This window comes from Periplaneta americana, chromosome 10 (genome assembly GCF_040183065.1).
Source record: "Periplaneta americana isolate PAMFEO1 chromosome 10, P.americana_PAMFEO1_priV1, whole genome shotgun sequence".
Classification (NCBI taxonomy): Eukaryota; Metazoa; Arthropoda; class Insecta; order Blattodea; family Blattidae; genus Periplaneta; species Periplaneta americana.
The window spans coordinates 82,991,089-83,013,603 of record NC_091126.1 but is presented as its reverse complement, the minus strand read 5'-3'; the positions used below and the strand labels follow the sequence as shown (position 1 = coordinate 83,013,603).

The 22,515-nt window shown below is 35.0% G+C and overlaps 1 protein-coding gene across 9 annotated transcripts in view; it reads right to left on the bottom strand.

Moving 5' to 3' along the window:
• The window catches only part of LOC138707836 (deaminated glutathione amidase-like), an 84,081-nt gene that overhangs the window by 49,371 nt on the left and 12,195 nt on the right, over nucleotides 1–22,515 (bottom strand). For 7 of the 9 annotated variants that reach the window (XM_069837803.1, XM_069837812.1, XM_069837809.1 and 4 more), the window contains exon 4: nucleotides 4,564–4,719. In XM_069837803.1, coding sequence (XP_069693904.1) covers nucleotides 4,564–4,719 — 156 coding nt within the window. Of the gene's footprint in view, nucleotides 1–4,563; nucleotides 4,720–5,831; nucleotides 6,049–15,949; nucleotides 16,248–22,515 lie in introns of those variants that run through there. The other 2 variants (XM_069837810.1, XM_069837811.1) reach the window with 2 other exon arrangements.

Genomic DNA, 22,515 nt, shown 5'->3' with positions numbered 1-22,515 from the left:
CTGTGACGATCATAGTTACTTCGAAAATGTTATGTGTGTCACTATGGAATGACCCATCAGTATTGACAGTATTGTTACAAATTACAAAACCTGAAACTGTTAGAATGGGATCAGGAGTAGTGACAAAAAAATGTAATGTTGTAGGCCTACATCAACATGACTATTTTAATCCAGTGTCTAATAAGGTGTGAAGGCCTTTTGAGGTAAACAGTATTGAAAATGTGAGGGAAGGGGTATTCCTTGGTAATGGTTTAGGCCTGTATACTTTATAATATTATTAACTATATATTGTTAAAGTACCTAGTAAATATCGTAATATGTATATTATATAATACTGTAAACGAGACATCACAGGCTGCAAACTAGATTATTCTTGTGTTTGTATAATTATACGAACATGTATGAAATAAACAAGACTACTATTGCTTAGGTTAGGATAGTATTATTTATATATTGTAATCAGGCTATATGCACAAATTTTCCAATATACTACTATCATAACTAAATAGGTAATGTTAACATTAATTTTCATACGCTTTTGTGGTGCAAGTTAAAATAATTCAAAGTAAAGTGTAATAAAACTCCGACAACATTATAATCATGAACGTCAAATTCTCTTATTTCATTTATTTTTCAGTCCCTTATTTTCCATTGTTCTTTGGATTTATCATTAATAAAATATCAATTAACGGATAAATTATGTTATACACTCAGTTGATAATATAAATAATATTCACGACAAATATATAAAAACAGAAGAGATAACGAATCATATTATTGCCGCCCGATATGGTACCATTACAACATGGTCTACATATTGCTTTGCCTGGCAGAGATTCTGAATTATACTTTATCTTATCTCTTTGCTTCGCCCACGTGACAACTATAAATAGCTGCCTCGTTCCGAACTTGTCTATGTTCCGAACTTGCCAAGTTGCCAAGGTCATATAGGCCAATAATATTTATCCATGGTCATCAGTTGTCGACAGTACATACCGAGATTATCTCGTAAGCAAGAAATAATCGATTTAGAGTTCGTGTCTCGTGATGGTGTTGGTCATTGTGCCATCTGTTGACAATTATTGAACTACATCAAGCCGGCCTCGACTGCAAACCCTAAAGCCTACATAAAAGAGCTATCTGTTAGTATATATGATCTAGGACTGTACTTAATTCTTTCGAAAAAAGGCATATACAGTTGTTTGCCATCTGCGTGTTCTCCAACACCTCATGTTTATAACATTTCATTTTCTACGCTTACATCCTTCTGACGTCACAGCTGCAGTGATTGAGTCGCGATTTCTTATTATCGTCCTTAATGTCAATGATGGGATTCCTAATGAATCAGAGTTGTTTCTGATTAAAAGTACTGTTTTCATCGTACTTTCGTAAGATTTCCAATTTTTCTGACACAGAAAGCGTTTTTCATATAACACTCACAGACACTTCAATACACCAAAAGACAACAAACTGACCAGCAAAAATTTCCAGAATTTTATTACGGCCAAGTGAGGAATGTTGCTTGAGACAGAGGGTTAGCAAGAGTGTGGGGTATTGTAACTGTATGTAGGCTTTAAGCGCGTAGGTAAAGAGTCTAATAAGAAAGAGAGCGTAACAAGAGGGTGAGGTATTGTACAGTATGAAGATTTAAATGCGCAGGTAAAGGGTCGAAGACTTTTCAGGTTAATGGCACCAGTGAGTTCAATGGCCAAAATGTTTCATTGCTGTTACATTGCTGAAAAATACATAGAAAATATTCTACAAAAATAGCGTATTATGCGGGACTAGAGCACAACAAACAGGGTATTTTACAAAGGCGTTACATATGAAATGTGCAGGAAGCAGACAAAAAAAGCGCATTACACAGTATAGCATAATAAGGAGGTGCGTCTTATCGAGGTTTTACTGTAGATAAACGTAATTATTTTTCAGAAATTTTTATAAAGTCGCCATATGCATATCATTTCTAATATTTTTATATTTACGAAAATCAGCATTTGAAAATAATATGGATGAAAAAGTTAAGTTACACCTTCCTTCATTTCACTCATGTGTAACAAATGCATTTATGACAAAGGATGCTAATCCTATAACTATATGGCAGGTAGTGAGTGGCTACCTGTCTCTGCTCCTGGATATAAGAATTCAAAATGAAAATTGGAAATAGGTCTTCATATAACAATTAATTTCTCTGGGACATAAGGGACTGGTGACATACTGGGTTACTCAGTTCATTTCTCCATCTTATGAAAGAAGGCAAATAAAAAAAAAAAAAGATATTATGGAAGGGGGAAATGAGTTCATCCATTCTACATTTTGAATTTAAATATAGACATTAATTTTTTGTTGAAAATAATTGTATTTCATGTGCATCATTCTTGGATAAACTGAATCAGACGCAATGAATATGAACAAAATCGTCCAGAAGTTCAGGAGAAACCACAAATGGCGTGGAGACAGACTGGCAAACAGACAGCATAACTTAATTCACTTTTTCGGTAATAGGGATGAATGCCAAAAACTTGTATTTCCACGACAATCTAAAAAAAAAAAAAAAAAAAAAAAAAACTGACTGTTTGCACTATCATGATACCTCCCTTAATGAGAAAGTAGAAAGCTCTTTTATTAACACTGTGTCAAATATTGCCAAAAGCAAAACAATGGACGAGCTATACAAAACATTATTTGGAAAGAAAGATTACTCAAAAAGGTAAAATAATACTGGGTGTGCAAAGCAAATGATTTATTTTTTTGTCGTACATATTTTAAAATTTATTACAATTTCAAAAGTTTCAAGGGATAGTGATGAGTAGGGACCAGATTTGTAGATTTTACCTATTTTTTTTCCTTGCTTCTGAACTCCTAATTTCTTCAATACTCTTCCGAATAATGATCGTAGGACAGATGGTGTGCAAAATGTGGTATTGCATTTCATGTTAAGTATTACTATGATTTTCATTTTCAGCGCTAACTTTATAAAAATGGAAACATATACACTGTAATCTTGTTTTTTTTTTTTTAAACTCTAATCTTATATTTTTTCTGATGAACAATTTTTATTTACTCTGTAAAAGAACTTTGAACTATTTGAAATGTGATGTTAAATAATATAAACATAATAAACAATTATAAGAGAAGTTAAAATTAAATATATTATGAAAACAGAAACAAATACAATGTAGTGTTGCTCTATCTTTCTCGTGTACCATTTTTATATAGGAGTATGAAGTACTATATAAATGAACCCTGAACAATTTGAAATTTGATATTAAATGTATAAACACTGTCACAAAATATAATGGGTACCGGTAAAATTATATATTATATATAACTATTATTGATTTACATGCATTATTAAGAAATCATTTTTGCGAAACTTTATGCCTGGTGTTGAGTTTTAGCAACATGCCCTTTTTCGGTTTGTGGGCATAAATAAACTCTAAATTAGAAATTATTTTCAGACAATTTTAGACTAATGTTACAATTTTCGGCAATTAAAAAAAAATAGTTCTGGGCTTAAATGGGTTAAGTAGTCTTCAGTAGTTACCACACTTGCAGTTAGATCTAATTTGCGTGGGTACAACACAGCCAGAGATAATGGATTATTAAGGGTCACAAGATCATGTGGCTCTTTTCTTGCCTAAATAAAAATTCAACTCTGGTACACATTTTCCTCTCCTATCACCTTAACAATTTCTTTTTATTTTAGTCAACTGTCCGAAGAGAGGTTCTGACCTCACAAGTGACACCAATAAGGCATCACTCATGAGGCAACTAGGCCAGGAGATAATGGGGTAAGGTGATCAGTTCCTTTCCCCCTACCTCACTAATGATGTAATGATTTAATCCTTTGAAGAACAAATTAATTTTTTATGTTTTTCATATCATGGAGCATAACAAAGCTTTGATCAATTTTTTTCAACATTTTAACTCTGCACACAATTTCAAAACACAAATGGCACCTCTATGTATACTCAAGAGGTGGTTCCTAGCTGGAATATGTGCCATAAAATTTAGAAAGAAAGAAACTGGTGGTTCTTCTGAATAACCACTATGCTGCAAAGGGTTAAGAGTCCATGTGGCCCTTCCCAGAGCTAGGAGAATCCCACGGTCCTTATAATTATTCATAAGTGGAGACAAAGGAAAAAGTGAACGGCTGAAGAGAGATGGTGCTGTGATGATTGTTATGTTATGTACAGCTATCACTATGTGTTGGCAGTCCATTGTTTGGGAGTAAGCATTGAATTGAGTGACACACACACAAAGTAAATGTAAGCAAAGATAACCTGGTAAGACAAAGTGTTAATAAAAATCCTATTTACACATAAGATACCCCTTCTCACTACTGTAGAATAAGACAGATAGAAGTAAACTTTTTTTTGCCACCCGATTATACGCAATGCATAGACCTCATCTCCTATCTCAACCAATTGTGAGAAACAACAAGCACCTGACAGTATATAACAGATATACAAGATAGCTGCCACTACATAGTGGAACTTTTTTTTTAACATGAACCTCTTAAACAAAGCTTAAATATCCAAATGATATTTTACAACATACCCGCACATGTATGCCTCCCAATGAAAGCCAAATCTCATTTTCTTTTGCAAGATTACAAAATGTCTTCAGTAAATATTCGTCTAAAGATTCAGACATAGCCAGTGTTTCTTCTTTTGACTCCCCAATATAGTCACAGGCTTCTGGTAAGAACACCATCTGAAACAGTTTAAAAATTATATAAATACTACCAAGAGGTATGAAGTGCATTCTGATCTACAAGAAATTCATATACCTATAATTGAATACTTGCAGACAAAAATGTTTTAACACTAGGAGGACCGGACCCGTCATTCTGCCGGGTACCACAGTTTTAAATAATTATTAATCGGAAGTTTTTCATCCTATGACTCCCACGATTTACGACTTTTATTTTATCTTTGTGATGTATGATTCCTGAAAATATTGGACGTTTATGATCTTTCTGAAGGATGTTACAAGCAATTACTACTAGAAACACCATCGCCTATCATTTTGACGGGTGCCAAGTTTCAGACCGGTTGTGCCTGCACACCAGAAGCGGTTCAAATTTCTATTATTGAATCAAAGTTTAGATTTCATTTCCACATCTGCGAGAGGTTTATGACTCTTCAGGAGGTCCTTTGTCGGTATCTAAAAATATTGCTCTCTGAGTGTGTGTTGTTTTGACACGTGCGCGCTGTTTTCGTCGGTGAAAATTCAGTTTTCCAATGGCAGCCTCTGTTGACAAACGTTATTTGTCAGAAGAAGAAATCGACTATTTGATGAATATGTCTGGTAACGAATCAGAAGGTAAAGATCCCCGTAATCTGTGCGAAATTGATGAAATCCACGAATTATGTGAAAATAAAGGTACAGACCACGCTGATAAGGACGTAGATTACGTTCCTAGGAGAGATGATGATGATTCGTCGCATAATGTGGGGCAAGATAATAAACAACCAGAACAGCCAGCTGATACTTCATCTACAAGAGGTAGGCTACATAATTTATTATTAGGTATTTATTATTATTATTATTATTATTATTATTTATTATCATTACTATTACTCTTTTTCTTATTTATTATTGCTATTATTATTATTATTATTATTATTATTATTATTATTATTGTTATTATTGTTGTTATTATTATTTCCATCACGATATTTTTTTATAAATAGTATGTTACTTTAATTCGAATTATCACAGTAGCACTAGAAAAAACCTCTCACACTATTTTCTGGATTGAATTGTGTCTCTAATACAAAAGCATCTAATTTATGAATTTATGTTTTCAGCTGCTTCATTACCACTGGCTCCTAATATTCCAACTACCAGAGGTGGCCGTGGCAGAGGAAGAGGACGAAATTGTTCTCAGATAACAAACAATCCTGTCCTAGGAAGTGTTGAGACTGCTGCTGATGGGACACAATGGACTGTTATTCCTCCACAAGCTGCACCTGGAAGAAGAGCATGACAGAATATCGTGACAGAAGCCCCCGGACCTACAGGTCATGCGAAGAGGTCCATCATAAATGGTAAGCATTCGAGCACATGGAAACTCCTAATTGATGACAGTATTCTTCTGAATATAAAAAGATGTACTGAAGAAAGAGCATGTCAGGAATTACAAGACGACAGCTGGACCTTAGTATTGAAGCATTAGAAGCTGCTATTTCTCTTATGTATGTGAGAGGAGTATATGGCGCAAAAAATTTTCCCCGAAAATTATTATGGTCGCAGGTTTGAGGACCAGCATTTTTTCGGAACATCATGAGTAGAAATCAATTTAGTGAAATTTTTAGATTTCTCCGATTTGACGAGAAAGCCACATGGTTTCAAAGATTATAAACAGACCGCTTTGCAACTGCTACTCCTATATGGAATACCTTCATTGCCAATTACTGCTTGCTATATTACAAACCAAGTGAAAACATCAATGTGGATGAACAGTTGTTCCTTTGCAAAGCTCGCTGCCCATTCATACAGTACATGGGCAGCAAACAAGACAAGTTTGGAATAAACTTTTGGCTGGCTGTTGATACAAACTCAAAGTATTTGGTGAACGGTTTTCCTTATCATGGAAGAGATGTAGATGCTAGCAAAGCATGTAGTAATGCGTCTAGCAGAGCCCTATCTTTATAAGGGAATAAATATTACATGCGACAGTTTCTTAATGGCAAAATGTCATGGAGAAAATTTCAAACGCAACAGTACTAGCTTGTCGGTACACTGAAAAATTCTAGACGGAAAGTTCCTCCATCAGCAAAAACACCTACAGTGCCCTTGCACAGTACCACTATTTACAAGTCAGGTGACATGACCCTAACCTCCTATCAGTGTAAAAAGAACAAGAATGTGCTCGTGTTGAGCACAATACACAACACAGTTACCATCAACGAGCAGCATCAAAAAAGCTACCTGAAACAGTGATGTTCTATAATGAAACTGAGTGTGGTGTTGACATCGTAGATCAAATGGCTCGACTTTACACTGTGAAATACGGATGCCCTAGATGGCCTATGCATGTGTTTTTTAATGTGCTGGACCTGCCGCAATTAACGCATGGATTCTGTACAAGGAGGTAACAGGTGACAATGTGTCTCAGCGCCAGTTCATATTCAAGTTGGGAGAAGAACTAGCAGCCAGATATGTAACCACTAGACCACCAGTCCCTCCTCAGCAGAGCAACGTCCGCAAGACATGTCAGATTGGAGGATGCAAAGGGAAGAACAGAAGTGAAAATCAGTGTGCAAAGTGCTTCAAGTACGTATGTGGACCATACTCAGCAAGTTCCGAGTATACCTGTGTAAGGTGTTATGATGCAGCCGTGGCTTTGAACAATCATGAAAGGATTCCTACTTTTTGTTGTTGTTTTTTTTTTTTTGATACTTTTGTTCTTGTTTATAGTGTAATGCAAAATGTTTAAATGTGAAAATAATTATTTCCTTTATTTCCACTTATATTTCTTAAGATGAAATCAATAGTTATTAAAGTCTAAATAATCTCATATAATAGAGAAAAATGATATATATTCTGTAAAAGTATTTAAAAATTATCTAAACAAAAATTCCTACCCAAAACTGTTAAATATTTGTAAAGAAACCCTAATAAACCTGCACCCATCAAAATGACAGGTCTGGTCCTTGTAGGTAGACAGTAACTCTGGTCCTCCTAATGTTAACATGCAAATTCTAAATTTTACAGGAGAGGAAGAAACTGAATTCCTGCTAGAATTTTATTTGAAAATGTCTTCTGTTTTTTTTTTTTTTTTGCATTCCATAGTACATATACAACAATATGTTGAGCTGAAAATACATGATAAAGTGCTTCATTTTCTAAAATGAACAAAACAATGAGTTTTCCCGTGCAAAATGGTTGCAATAGTTACTTCCATTGTAAGTTACAACTTATTGACTATTTATGAACTTCCTTTTTGTGCATAGTATATTAGAGATGGGATAAACTACACCTATTTATGAACATCTCAACCACTATAAATTACACCTATTTATCAACATCTCAACCACTATAGACAAAAATGGCTTAACCATGTCAATAGGATGGACCGTTCCAGACTTCCAAGACAAATTCTCCGCTATATACCACATGGAAGACGATCTTTGGGATGCTCCCTGAAAAGATGGATGGAGACCATAACAGGCCACTAGGCCTAATACCTGCAAGGACGATGATGATGATGATGATGATGATGATGATGATGATAAACTATTCTTTTTAAGAAACAGTTTCGCCTGTAACTGTTTCATGAACGAAGCTGTTCCAAAATAACAGTTTCATAAGAATATGTTTACAACATCAGTGCCAACTATTCCAACTTTTCATCTGCTTCAGGAACATGTTTCAAAGTCCTTGAATCGTCTTTAAATCACCTGTTCAATGTATTATGACGACGAAAGTCATTTTTTGTAGGTTACTGTTAAAGAGTACAATAAGTAACTACGATTCAAAATGAATCAATTTTAGTAAAAATAACGCATATAACCCTAGGAGAGTTTAATAACAATAAGACATTAGCTGATAATATTTTTCGTGGTATATTAATAATTAACGCCATATTTGGGCACCATGAACATATTCTCCATCAATGGGCAGCTAATAATTAATATCAAATTTATTACAGAATTTGTTTCTTACAATTAAATTGCATGGTCCTACATAGGCTACTGTTGCATGAAGGCTGTGTGGAACATCGATAACAAATCTACTTTCGATTGGAGGTCAATGATAGCGCTACACGTGATCTTTGCACACAGAAAAGAAGGAGGAAACTGTTTAGAAATGGAACTGTTTATCTCTTGAAACCATGTTTCGATACGAAACAGTTTCAATTGTGAAACAGCTTCAAAAAAACTGTTCCAGTTCTTTTTACTAATCTCTACACTATATTCCAAAAGTACCAATACTAACTATTACTATTCATTCATTCGTTCATAGTGTTCTGCTCAAGGGCAGATTTTTCACTGCAAAACCAGCATTATGCAGACTGTAATTACCAAAATTAATTAATTACTTCTGAGCATTAAAAATGAATGGAGTACTTTGTTATTTTATTTATTTCAGCACAGCAAAAATCATTCAAACTCTTTTGAAGTTTTCATAAAACTTCCTGTATATTTTTTGGAATGTATTGGCACACAGCAATGAAAACCAGTTTCTTTTCCACGAACACAGTCTGTTCCTTATCATACAGTCAAGACAAGTTATGCGAACTTACAACTGGTGTGTTACTCCAGTTCTTCCTTGAGAAAGTTTGGTCAAGTTTGCTGAATGGCATGGCTGTAAGACATGATGGCTGTTTCCACACCATAGAACTGTAGGCGAATCTGACACATTTTGAATCTAATATAATCTATCAGTTTAAATGATATCAGCCTGAATAAACTAAAATATGATGTTACAAATGTCATAAATAAAACATAATCCGAGCAAAAATGTTTTAACATGCAATTTTTCAATTTTACAGAAGAGAAAGAAATTCAATTTCTGCTAGAAATTTATTAGAAAATGTTTTCTATGTTCTTTGTTGTATTCCACGGTACATGTCTTAACAATATGCTGAACTAAAAAAAACACGAAAAAGTGCTTCATTCTCTAGAATGAACAAAACAATATGTTTTCCCATGTGAAAAGATTGCAATAGTTGTTTACATTGTAAGTTACTACCTTTTGACTGTGCCAGCCGGTGTTTGGGGAGTGCTATGAAATGATAATGGAACTGAAATCAGAAGGAATGATGCTGATGCCTAATATGGAGAAAAGGGAAGACCCATTGGGGTCCAACTACTGGCAGAATAATGAAGACAGACAGCATCTACTTACAGATTGTGATGATTATGTTTCATATGGAACCTGATACAACAGGAATACTAATAAAAGGGGTAAGTACCAGAATTTCCTATTAAATAACAATCAATACAATTGCTGAAGAGGAAAGGCAATTATTCTAGGAACAGTTAAGAGATAATAACCTCAGAAAGACTAGATGTACATTTACACACATGGCTCTCTTTTTGACTATGCAGGAGGAGCTGAAGTAGGTGCAACTTGCTAGTTCTTTTCCTTCTAGTATAAAAATGATGGAAAACATACAATTCTGAAGGTAAGGTTGAAGCCATTTATACATAAATCCAAAATTTGTTTGGTTACACAAATGCAAACACATGGTTTTCTTATCAAGACACTGAAGGTGCAATCCAAGCCATAAGTTCAACTACTCTTGGTTTCACAAGTAAAGAACCTTCGTTGCAGAGTTGGGTTCAGGAGGCCATAAATCTGACTGACACGCTCCCCCAATTAGTGAAACCGTGGACAAAGATACCACCAGGAAGCCGCCTAGAATGCTGTGTTGTGAATTTTCCAATTTTGAAAGAATATTCCTGCCACTGCATTAGTTTCACTTGTGCCTTAGTAACAGCGTGTTGTGGTGTCCAACAGTACGATAGTCGACAGTGAAAGTACAATGTTTAATTTCTTTCGGCAGTGTATAAACTGTAATAATAGTGAAGTGCCATAATCAGGGCCTTCTTCTGAAAGGACGCCGACTAAGTGTAAGAATTGTAATAAATCGCCAATAGGAAAGGGGACGACGTTACGAAAACAAAGTATACTTATAGTACAAAATCTTAAGTACTTTATTAGAAGAATAATTGAAAATGGTGAAGGATCAGATGACGTATTAGATACAGAGTCGGTAATTTTGCGCAGGGACCCTCTCTTTCAGGGTTTAGGGTTCTCTAGCACGCAATATATTTACAGCATGGAATTAACAGCTTTACTTTGCTTCCAAAGGAAGGCATGCTGCAGGTTTTTACGCCCACTTCCTGAGCTGGGTTTGATCCTACATCGCTTTGATCTAAAGACATGCTAACCACTCGATCATGGGTGATGACCTGTTATAATAATAATAATAATAATAATAATAATAATAATAATAATAATAATAATAATAATAATAATAATAACAACAACAACAATATTGATTTAATTTGTTTGTAAATAGAAAATACATTGAAAAGAATCCAATCAGTTGCAAAAGAAAATGAAAGAGTCCGGCAAGGAATAAACATGGCAACAACTGAAAGTTTTAGCAAGACAACTTCTCCTAACTGGCCTGTCAATCACTGTCATCTGTGTAGAAGTGGTGTGGGCCAGGGTTCTTTACTTGTGGAGCCGAGAGTACATTCACTGCAATGAAGAAAATTACAGAAATCCATTGCATGATAAAACAAATTCAAAATATAAATAAAATCACTGTATTGGAAACCAGCACACTGTGGGAAGAGTGGTAATTGGATAAATAATATGTTTGAAACAAATGAACTAAAATCAAAGTAAAGATATCAGAGATTGTGGTAAATCAAAATGCAAAGCTATACAAATTTTCTGGAAAGTTTATTAATAGAATATTAGTTGCCTAAGAGAAGCAGCCAGATTACAGAGACAATAGCTTGTGGTCCCATTAATCCCAGAAGAAAAAAAAAATGAAACCTGTAGGAACCTATATAGACACTGGAAGAAAAAGTCAAGCTCTTCTTAATATGCACTCTATTAACAATGTATTTAATGTAGTACTGTCGATCGATCAAAATATTTAATTGATTAACTATTTGAATTTAATCGATTAATTGAGTTTTGATCAAGTTGAAAAAATGTTTTAATATACTGTAATACACAATTATTGTTAAATTTAACTTGTGTTTCGGTGATAAGCATAAGTATTAAATGTTGTAAATATGTATATATTGTATCGTTATATTACAAAACAACTATTTTAATTACTTGCTAACATATTTATTATGAGGCTTATAATTTATTGTGTCAATTTCTCCTGAAATTTTTGAGACAAACATAAATAACAAAAAGTATGAAGACTCACCTAGTTAATACTGCTTCATCCATGATTTTAAACATGAGTGCATTCACATGCTCCGAATTAAGTGCTGCTCTACGTTTAGTAACAATGTTTCCTGAATCACTAAACACGTAAAAACTTTTTTTTTTCAAGCACTTCAAGATCATTCAATTTAAATCCAAACATTTCACCGAGTTTACCTCTCAAATTCTCATATGACATAATGAAGTTTACACTTTTCACAGACCACAGAAAACTGATTCTTTTTTTTCTTTATCAAACTAAACATACAACCATCATATACAAACTCAGTACAAAAATTGCAAGCACCTGCAAAAGTACAGCAGTCGAAACAGAAGACTGGCCCCTATTGTAATCCGAATTACTAGATTTTAGAAAAAGAAAAAGATAGTTACGCTGTCACTTGGACACAGTGTACACATGGCTATTTTATAAGGGATGAGGGGAACGAATCCTAGAAAAGTATGTATTTCATATGCTAGGAAGATGAGCTGACAATAAGGTGGAAGTTTTCTTGGAAAACCATAAAACTTACTAAGGGTTTCACATTGTGTTTCAACTTTCAATAGAGGTAGACTAGGTCACTGTCCTCACATCTCCATCTCTTTCTGAAGTGTTTGTGCAAAGATTTTTCCTATGCTACCTGGTTTACAGTCAGAAAATAACAGTACTATTGTGCTTTTAAGTAAGCAATTTCCGAGAGAGAAATATTGTCGGAATTTTTAGTATGAGTTTGTATTAACAAAATAATAATTAATATCAACTACAACCAATTAATTTTAATAGGCTCGATTATTTGATTAAATATTTTTTATTGATTAATCTTACAACAGAAATTGATCGATTAACCCTTCGTTACTCGCGTTAAGTTTTGTAACGCCAGTACTCGCCTGGATTACAATGGTAATCCACATTTGTTTTTGTTTACAGACAAGGTTTAAACATTGCAATTAGATTTAAATGTTAAGAAATATATTGTTTTCAGTTATTACAGTAATGAGAATGGATATGTACGCATAACGGAACGTATTAAATATAACTTTTAATAATGAAATATATTTTAGTACACAAATTGCATTCAAGTGACATGTTTGCATAATATTCCCACACTGGACGTGTCTTTGAATCATAATTTATTGTTGCACCATAGTTATGAGTCAGTTCACTATCATCATATTTATGTAGGATATCTAGCATTGTTGCTCACTCGCTGTTTGGAGGTCACCTGAACTCTTGATGTAATCTCTCCCGCAAAAAACGCAAGTTCACTACTGCTGACCTTTCTTACGTCATATTTGATAACTAAATATCTCACTCAGGGGTGTAGCAATGAAAAAATTCAGGGATGTAACAATCATTCTCACTTCACTTGTAATATTTTACAGACGTTTTTGTGTATTGTAAGAAGGATATTGATGCACTTTCATTTTTATGTTTGTTGTTCGCACTTTATTCACGTGAGTCTAATCTACATCTGATTCAATTATCTGAGTAGACTTATGCATTTCTTCTACACAGTTCAAACAAATTACATCTGAATGAGTAGGAAAAATTCTCTTCAAGCACTGGAAACAAGATTGTCTTGTGCTCTTGTTTCTTGTTCTACCACATATGTAGCACCTACCAATACCTTCTGGCCGTCTTCCTTCTTCTTGACTTGTTTGTGAAATGCCTAAAAGTTGCTCTTCCCTTCTCTTTATTTCTCTTGAAATTGTCTGTTGGGTGATACGCTCGAAAATTAGTGGCTTCATTAGGTCCAGAGCAAGGGTTTTGGGAGGTTTTTCCGCATAATTTTTTTTTTGTTTGCAGAATAAACAACAAGAGCATTGACACCTGCTATGTTTAGTAAGTCAAAGAAAATAGTCAGAGGCCAGCGGGGTGAATTTCTGCTTACATCATAGGCTGAGCATAACTGGTCCAGGACATCCACAGCACATTTAGTTCTATTATAGAATGATATTATTTCAGGTTTCTGGCTTCCTCCCGTTTCCTCATGTATTGCCTTATCATAATGCATGGTTGATAATGCTAACACTGTTTTGTTTTTCTTTGGTACATACGAAATAATTGTGCAGCTTTCATTGAATCCAAACAATGTACTGTTAACTTGCCTGTCTTGAGTAGTTGTGAAATGAGGAGGGATTTCTCTTTTGTTTGTTTTTTTTTTTTTTTGCAAGGTTCATACAAGCGTAATTTTTTCATTTTCTAGAAGATCTAAACACAGAGGTATGCTTGTGAACCAGTTATCGGTGGTCACATTTCTTCCTGTTCCTTTGATGGGATGAACCAGTCTCTTCACCACTGCATGTGCACTGTTACTTTGGTGAAATGGACCATCTGGTTGAATACCAGCATAAATTTCCAAGTTATGAGTGTAATATGTTTTCACATCCAACATAGCAAAAGTTTTGATCCCATATTTTGCTGGTTTAGTAGGTATATACACTTTCATGGGACATCGTCCTCTGAATGCAACCAACTGCTCGTCTATAGTTACATATTCGCTTGGAATGTAGCACCTTTGTGAATTCTGAACAAATAACTCGAACACTTCACGTACAGCAGCCAGTTTATCAATTTCTTTCCTTTCCTGCCTATTATGAATGTTATCAAAGCGTAGACATCATAACAAAAATTGGAATCTATTGTAGGTCATAATAAGGTAAATTGACTCTATACCTGTGCCATTTTTATCCCATAGTTCTCTTACGTTCAGTGTTCCCGATTTCAAAGCGCCAGCAAGATACAAAATACCCAAGAGTGCTCGAATTTCAACATCATTTGTCTTATTTGCAATCTCTGTCACGTCTGTAATTACGCTTCACTTTTTCAATATAAATATTGGTACACCTTACTATTATATTGATTATTGTCTGATCAATAAAGCAGTCAAAACACTCTGTGTGTGTCCGCACATTTTTTGCAGTTGTTTTAGGGCCCGGTAAATGAATCACTATATTTTGTGCTCTTCTTCTCCCTCGTTGAGCTACTGGTTATTTTTACCAAATAGTCGTGTTGTCTCTGCCCGTATAGCAGTTTCCACCATTTATAGACATTAGTCTTTCATCACCATCACCATTATCATCCTCCTCCTCATTGTCTTGTTCTGAATTAGAATCGTGAACTTCATTCAAAAGATCTTCTCTGTTGCTTTCATCATCACTTTCATTTTCAATGCCATCTTCCAGATCTTCATCTAGCCACTTGCAAATATTGCTTGTATTTTCCGTACCCATTGCAGCCAACTACAAAGAGGATGGAACGATATCACACATTTTTTTCATAAAGTTACTGCATTGTATCACTCAAAACCATATAAAAACAATTTCACTTATCTGATAACGTCAGTACTCGCGTGGATTACAATGGTAATCCACTCGGAAAAATTGTGTATCACTTGATAAAACTCCGTATAACTTTGCAAAGCGTTGCGACAAATACGTCTAAACACCAGTAATGCCTCACTTAGACTGTGACGAGAAATTGCATTGACGCTCAACTAAGCAGTGCTGCAGGCGGTGATGTAATACAGGATTAAACATCAATGGATTACTATTGTAATCCACGTGAGTACTGAAGGGTTAATCGATTAAATCCCACAACACTAGTTTAATGACAGTACACAATGACAAATTTAATGATGACCAAAAAAACTTAGACCTACAGCATCTTGGACAGATCAGAGATTAATAGTACAGAGTACTGTCATTCTATCGAGCTCAATTTTGTCCATTAAATCACCTGCAGGATAAAGAATCTTTTCCGACTTGTAGAAAGAGCCTGACTCTTTGCACTACTTAGTTCTCTTCACACCAAATGTAGTAAGCCTACATGCTTATATTACACAAACTGGTGAGAGACAAGAATGGTGTTCACACCTGAGAACAGAAGCTCTAACTACGTCTGTACCAAGGTGCTCAGTCATATAGATCTGTAAGCTTCCCCTTACTTCTACTCAAAGCAATGCAGAGACTGGTAGAAAGGCATATTGGAAGGAGACACTCATCCACTGAAATTAACATGCCTACCAACCTGGGAAATAATGTGAGATTGCCTCACATCAGCTTGCAGGCAGGACTGAAGAGTACTTGGCTTGTAAAGAGATCATTTTAAGTGCTGTCTTAGATACTGGTACGAAGGTGTTTTGATAACTCTTCGTATAATTCTATGATGTGATTAGCTCGTAATTCTGGATTCAGATGAATTATGTAGCAAAGTCTGAGGACACAAAGTTGTCTTCTTGAGGAGACAAAAGACAGCTACCAAGACAGCTGTCCATAGGGGAGAGTACTACCACACCTGCTTTGGAGCCTTGTAGAGGACAATCTGCCTGTGGACATAAGCAAGAACTATTACTGACTCCAAGTCTCTGCTCACAATATAGTAGTACTAATAACAGTGATTCCCTTCAATTATCGCAGTTAATGAAAACAACAAATGGTTATTGCATCAATAAAGGATTATGGATCAATCCATCAGAAGCATTCATTGTTCCTTTCACCTGGAGAAAAGACGTCAGCTGTCTATAAAAACTCAATCTATGTTGGCAAGCTTGATTTATCTGAGTCAGGAGTAATACTGGATCAGAAGCACATCTCAAATAAATACATCCATAACTTAAATACAGATCACAACTTGACCATTAATGACATGCAAATGCACTACTGACAATTTAAAGTGATTATGATGTGTTTTTAATGCAGACAGAAGGTTCCTGTGAAGTTTCCATTCAGTTTGCCATTGATATTGTCATGAATTCTAGAAATTTCCTAAGATAGGGTGGTATAAAAATACATTTCTCCTCTTGTACCGTAAGTCAGTGCCCCTTGTTATCCGTCCTCCGTATCTCTGTATCATCTCTCAGTCAATTTATTACTTATCGGAGAAAAATAGTTGACATTCAGAATATGATGCTAGGGACTGGATTTATGTCGCTCCGGGTAGGGACCAATGACAGGCTTATGTGAGGGCGGCAATGAACCTCTGGATTACTTAAAAGCCATTTATAAGTAAGTACTGTAAACTAGTAAAAGAGTCACCTGAAACATAAAAACACAAAGCACCTGCTATTCTTTCTGCCACTGATACAGTTTTTCTAAAAGTATTGTTTTCTTTTGCAATTCTTGGCCCAGTTAAATAAAGTAGATACTCAAAGTCTGTAAAAATATTTCGAATGAAATTTTTGTATTCACCATTGATTCCTTGATTTTTTTTTTAAATATTGAATAAGTTCGATGCACCATTAATATTTCTGCCTCTATACAGAGTGATTCAAAAGTTCGGCGACATAGACAAACTCCGTTATTAGTACAGATAGGTAATATAACTGTTTTATAAATTCTAATGTTCAGTTTTTTTGAGAGCAGACTGGATGACGAAAGTTTCTCAACCGAATAATAACAGGCATTTCCCATATTTATTCTGCGTTTAATTTCCTCTTGAGTGACATTTATATTTGTTACTGTTGCTCCAAGGTACTTGAATTTTTCCACCTTTTCAAAGGATAAATTTCCAATTTTTATATTTCCATTTCGTGCTATGTTCTGGTCATGAGAGACAATTATATACTTTGTTTTTTCGGGGTTTACTTCCAGACCTATTTATTTCCTTACTTGCTTCAAGTAAAATTCCCGTGTTTTCCCGAATGGCGTGTGGATTTTGTCCTATCATATTCATGTCATCAGCATAAACAAGCAATTGATGTAACCCGTTCAATTTCAAACCCTCTCTGTTTTCCTGACTTTCCTAATGGCATATTCCAGATCAGCATCTCAAGGTGAATGCACAGAAGCTGTTACAGAGGGCAAGTTGAGATAGCATAGACAGCTGAGCTAATTTGCACCTGTTGCAGGAGAAATGCTACATAGCTGCACTTTTAAGCTGTACATAATATGCATGACACAATAAACGGTTGTTTTCAGAAGGAATTTCTTATGTAGTCTGCAATAAATTGATGATGATGATAATTTATTTTATAATGCTATGTCAATGATTAAAAAAATAAACGTGAAGCATAAAGACATACATGCTACGTAATTATTTAATCACAATACTTCATTTCTGGTAAATGGGTTTAGGTAGCTCTTTGTCCTTTTAAATTTACATATTTAATAAAATAAAATTCAATTAAATTACAATGAAATTTGTTGGTTGTTAAAGTTCGTATTTTTATGATATGCCAATATTAATATATTCATTACAATAATAGTTAAATAATAATATATTTCGTAATGTTTTCAATAATTAAATATAACAAAAAATCTTTGGAATTTACAAACAATTATTTTAAATTAAAACGTATTCAAATGCTAAAAATTTAACATAGGACAAAATAAAATACTGAAGGCTTGGAACATAGTATTATTATCATATAAAGTCATTTTTAAACATACTGTTGTGAGTAAAAGTGATGGTCATTTAAATTGTACTGTTAACTGTCTTTTAATATTACATTTACTTGAGAATTTCTTCAACCAAAACAATCAACATCATTAAAATACTAACCTATCTGATGATATTTTTTTTCCCTTTCTTAACTGTAAATGAGCACAAACGCTACTTAGGTGGTAAATTTTTCTGACATTTTGTATATTCGATTCCCTAACCGTTTCAAATGTATATCATTTTACCTTTTAGGTGTGTTTCCAAATTATATGTAATACGCTTTGTCAAATCTGGGAACCTTTTCATAAGGGAAGCTAAATTTATTATTATTATTATTATTATTATTATTATTATTATAACATAAAGGGAATTTAAATTTATTATTATTATAACATAAAGGGAATTTAAGATAATTAACATTATAGAAAATAGATTGGTGAAATTTATATAACTGCACGTAAGTCTATTTCGGACTAATAAATTGTGTTATTATGGTGTTCTCAGGCAAAATTACTTTTCATCAATATAACTACATATACATCTGGAGACAACGATTGTGTTGCCATTAGACAGAGGGTATTAACAAGATGGGTTTTTGTTATGCATGAAAATTGTAAAGTCAAAACATAGATCATGCATGACAAAAACCCATCTTGTTAATGCCACAAGAATTTTTGTGGGAAACCACAATTTTCCATAGATTCAAAATGCTGTAATAAGAATTATTGCTGCTATGTTTGGCTTCACTTACACCTGGGAGCAAGTCTTCTAGTCTCTTGGGAATACCAAATTCAACAAGAATATAATATAAAACTTCCCTCTTAACCGAGTCATATGCCTTTTTTTAAACCTATGAATAATTAATGTAGTATGTCCTTACACTCCCATTTTTTCTACAATGTCTGTTGAATACAAAAAAAAAAAAAAATTCTGATCAATAGTCGATCTATTATGCCTTAAACCCACTGATGATCTCCAATAATTTCATCTACATATGGAACTAGTTTGTCCTTGGCCGAATGTAACCAACTGCAGGTCTGTTTCGTTGGAAGGAAGAATGTCTCCAGATTGTGTTGTTTTAGTAGCTTACTGATGTGATCGGTAACTGTTTAAAGTAAGAAAGGAACACTGTGCCCCTCTTGGTGCAGTCTTGACTCGGACTGGGTGGTGTATGGCTTCTAGATTCCAAGACTTTTCTGATCTCTCTTGCAGAATAGCCATTGGCCTCCAGTGTAGACATAAGGTGGTCGATTTCTTGATCAAGGTGTTGTGGATCGAAAATCTGCTTGGCCCGGTCGAACAAAGTTTTCATCATCACCCGCTTCTGTCTGGGGAGTCTTTGTGTAAATAGCGATGTGTCTGTGGGTTTCCTGTAGACTTTGTGACAGAGAGAACCATTCTCCTTTCTGCAGACCAGTACATCCAAGAAGGGCAACTGGCCATCATTCTCTGTTTCCATAGTGAACTAGATCTGTGTATGATGGCTGTTAAAGTGGATTAAGAAGTCCTCCAAGGCTTGTCTTCCGTGGTTTCAGATCATGAACGTGTCGTCCACATATCTAAACCAGCAGGCAAATTTAAATAACGCAGACTTCAAGGTCACCCTTCAAAGAATTCCATATAGAAATTGGCGATTACAGGACTGAGGGGCTCCCCATAGCCACCCTGCCTGTCTGCTCATAGAAAACCTGATTCCATTGGAAATACGTAGTTGTCAACAAGTGGCGCAACAAAGCCACAATGTCTTCAGGAAAGATGTTACTGATTAGTTCCATGGTGTCGCCGACCGGCACTCTAGTGAACAGAGAAACCACATCGAAACTGACTAGGATATCCTGCAGTTGTATAACCAAAGTCTTGAGTTTCTCGATGAAATGGGTAGTCTTTGATGTAGGAGCTCGTCTTATCTATGTATGGTTTCAATAGATTGGTGAGGTATTTTGCCAATTCGCAAATTGGGAAACCAATTGCGCTAACAATTGGCCAGAGTGAAACTTCCAGTTTGTAGATTTTCAGTAGGCTGTATAACCTTGGTGGCAGTGCTTCAGATTTCTTGATTGAGCATTGTATGTCAGTTGGGACAGACCAATTCTTGATGAGAGTGTTAGTTTTCTTGAGGATAACTGCTGTTGGATCCTGCGACAGTTCCCTGTATGTGCCTGGGTCCAGAAGATCTCTGACTTTCTTCTCATAATCCTTGGTGTCGAGGATTATCTGTTGCATTGCCTTTATCTGAGGCTAGGAATATGATGTTTTTGTTGGCCTTAAGTGATATTAAGGCCACTCTTTCCTTGCTGGTCAGATTGTTTTTTGGAGACTTGGCATGTTGACTAATTCTAGCCATCTCCCAATGGATTTCTTCTGCCGTGTCTACTGCTAGTCCCCTTATTCCTGATTCTATGTTGGCAATAATTTCCTCAATCGATGGATGGCTGGTCAGTTTCACGAATTCATGTTATTGATTGCATTTACCATTTTCGCGAAATATTCTAATATAAACCGGACATTTCAGAATTCATCTGAAGAAATTTAAGGGGGTTGTGAAGGGGTCTAAGCAAGTATACTGTATTTTGAGATAGGGAACTTGAGGTCTGCGAGTTCAGACTTGCATATAATGGCGTGAAATATATTTTGGGTCTGTACGCCACAGACTGAATATGCACATGGCATAGTGGTGCATTTGAAAATGTGCCGGATACAATATTCCTATGACTCTGTGGCACAATCAAACATTGTAGATAGTTGCTGTCAGAGAATGAGGTCGAACGTTCAAATTTCAGCAGGAACTTAATTTATATAACTTTAAACTTGTGCTGTACAGTAACATTAAAAAATCAGCTCTAGTTATTTCGTAATGTACGTGATAATGACAATAATTGTTTATAGAAGGGTGAAGAAAGAATGAGTTTGAGAAATGAATGTCCATTACTCTGGACAAGTTAAGAATTTCATACCAGTACAAATTAAACATTAAAATGTGACAAAAATGCATGAAAATAATAACACAAAAGAAAAAAGTAATGAACTCATCACCTTTGCAACCGAAGGCCAGCACGTTTCTAACAAATACCTAAATGAGCTCCATAGGAGCCCAATAGGACTGACCTGATCTCAAATGAACTGTACTGAACTGGCTAGTACTATACAGTATACTCTTGCCGAAAGCATAGTAAATAAAGACTGCAACACATATTTCGGTGGTTCAGAGAGAAAAAATTCAGAGATCTCATCAATAAAAGAAGTTTTGGGATAAAAAAAATTATCACCAAGGGACTCGAATCTCCTATCTCTTTGCCTGAGGTCTGACATGTTATCTGTTACACCACAGCTTCATACCGATAATTCCCTTCTAAAATAGGCACAGTAACGAAAATGAATGAAGGTGAAACAAAAAGCAGTGCACTGGCATTGTCTTATTATTTACCGGCAATTTGATAGATTCTGTAAAAGGTAAAGTGTTCAGTTCAAAGTGTGTCATGGCTCGCTGTATGACGTCATGTGGCTAGCCCATGAGCCTAGACAATTCAATCTTCCTACACTTCCACAGAGGCATATTACCTATGTGCCAGAAAAGTTGCATAGCAAGTACAGCGTTCATTCTGAAGAGTACTTACCGATACGTACAGTAATTCCAGTAGTGGCAGGAATGTGAACTGTTTGAAAACACGTACTGGGGTGAGTTTTTTTCTTATTGTCGGGATATGGGGAGAGGGTTTAAGACAATTATTTACGTACTGTATTTGTTGACATTAACTTAAACTGTCAATATGGACACGGAGCATTTGATTTGTATTGTGGAATGCTGCTGTACGCAACCAATGATAACAAATACCCTGCGTACGACTTGCCCGAGCAAAACACAATTCGAAAGAGGTAATGGTAGCACACAGACAGTACCGACTGCCATCTGTTGCTACGAAGTTCAAGTATACTGTACACATTCTCAAGTTCAGATTGAATGCTTTGATTAATAGGCAACTTCTCTGACATAAAAAGCTGAAACTCACTTCAAATCGCTCACTCACAACAGTGACATCATGACACACTTTGAAATGAACACCCAGTATATATATATATATATATATATATATATATATATATATTTGATTATTTCTTAACAGTTGGGCTTCATTCAATTCCTAATAAGGTCCGAAACCATACCATATTCATTTCAATACTGGATTATGATGAGTATCAAATGTAAACTACTTTAA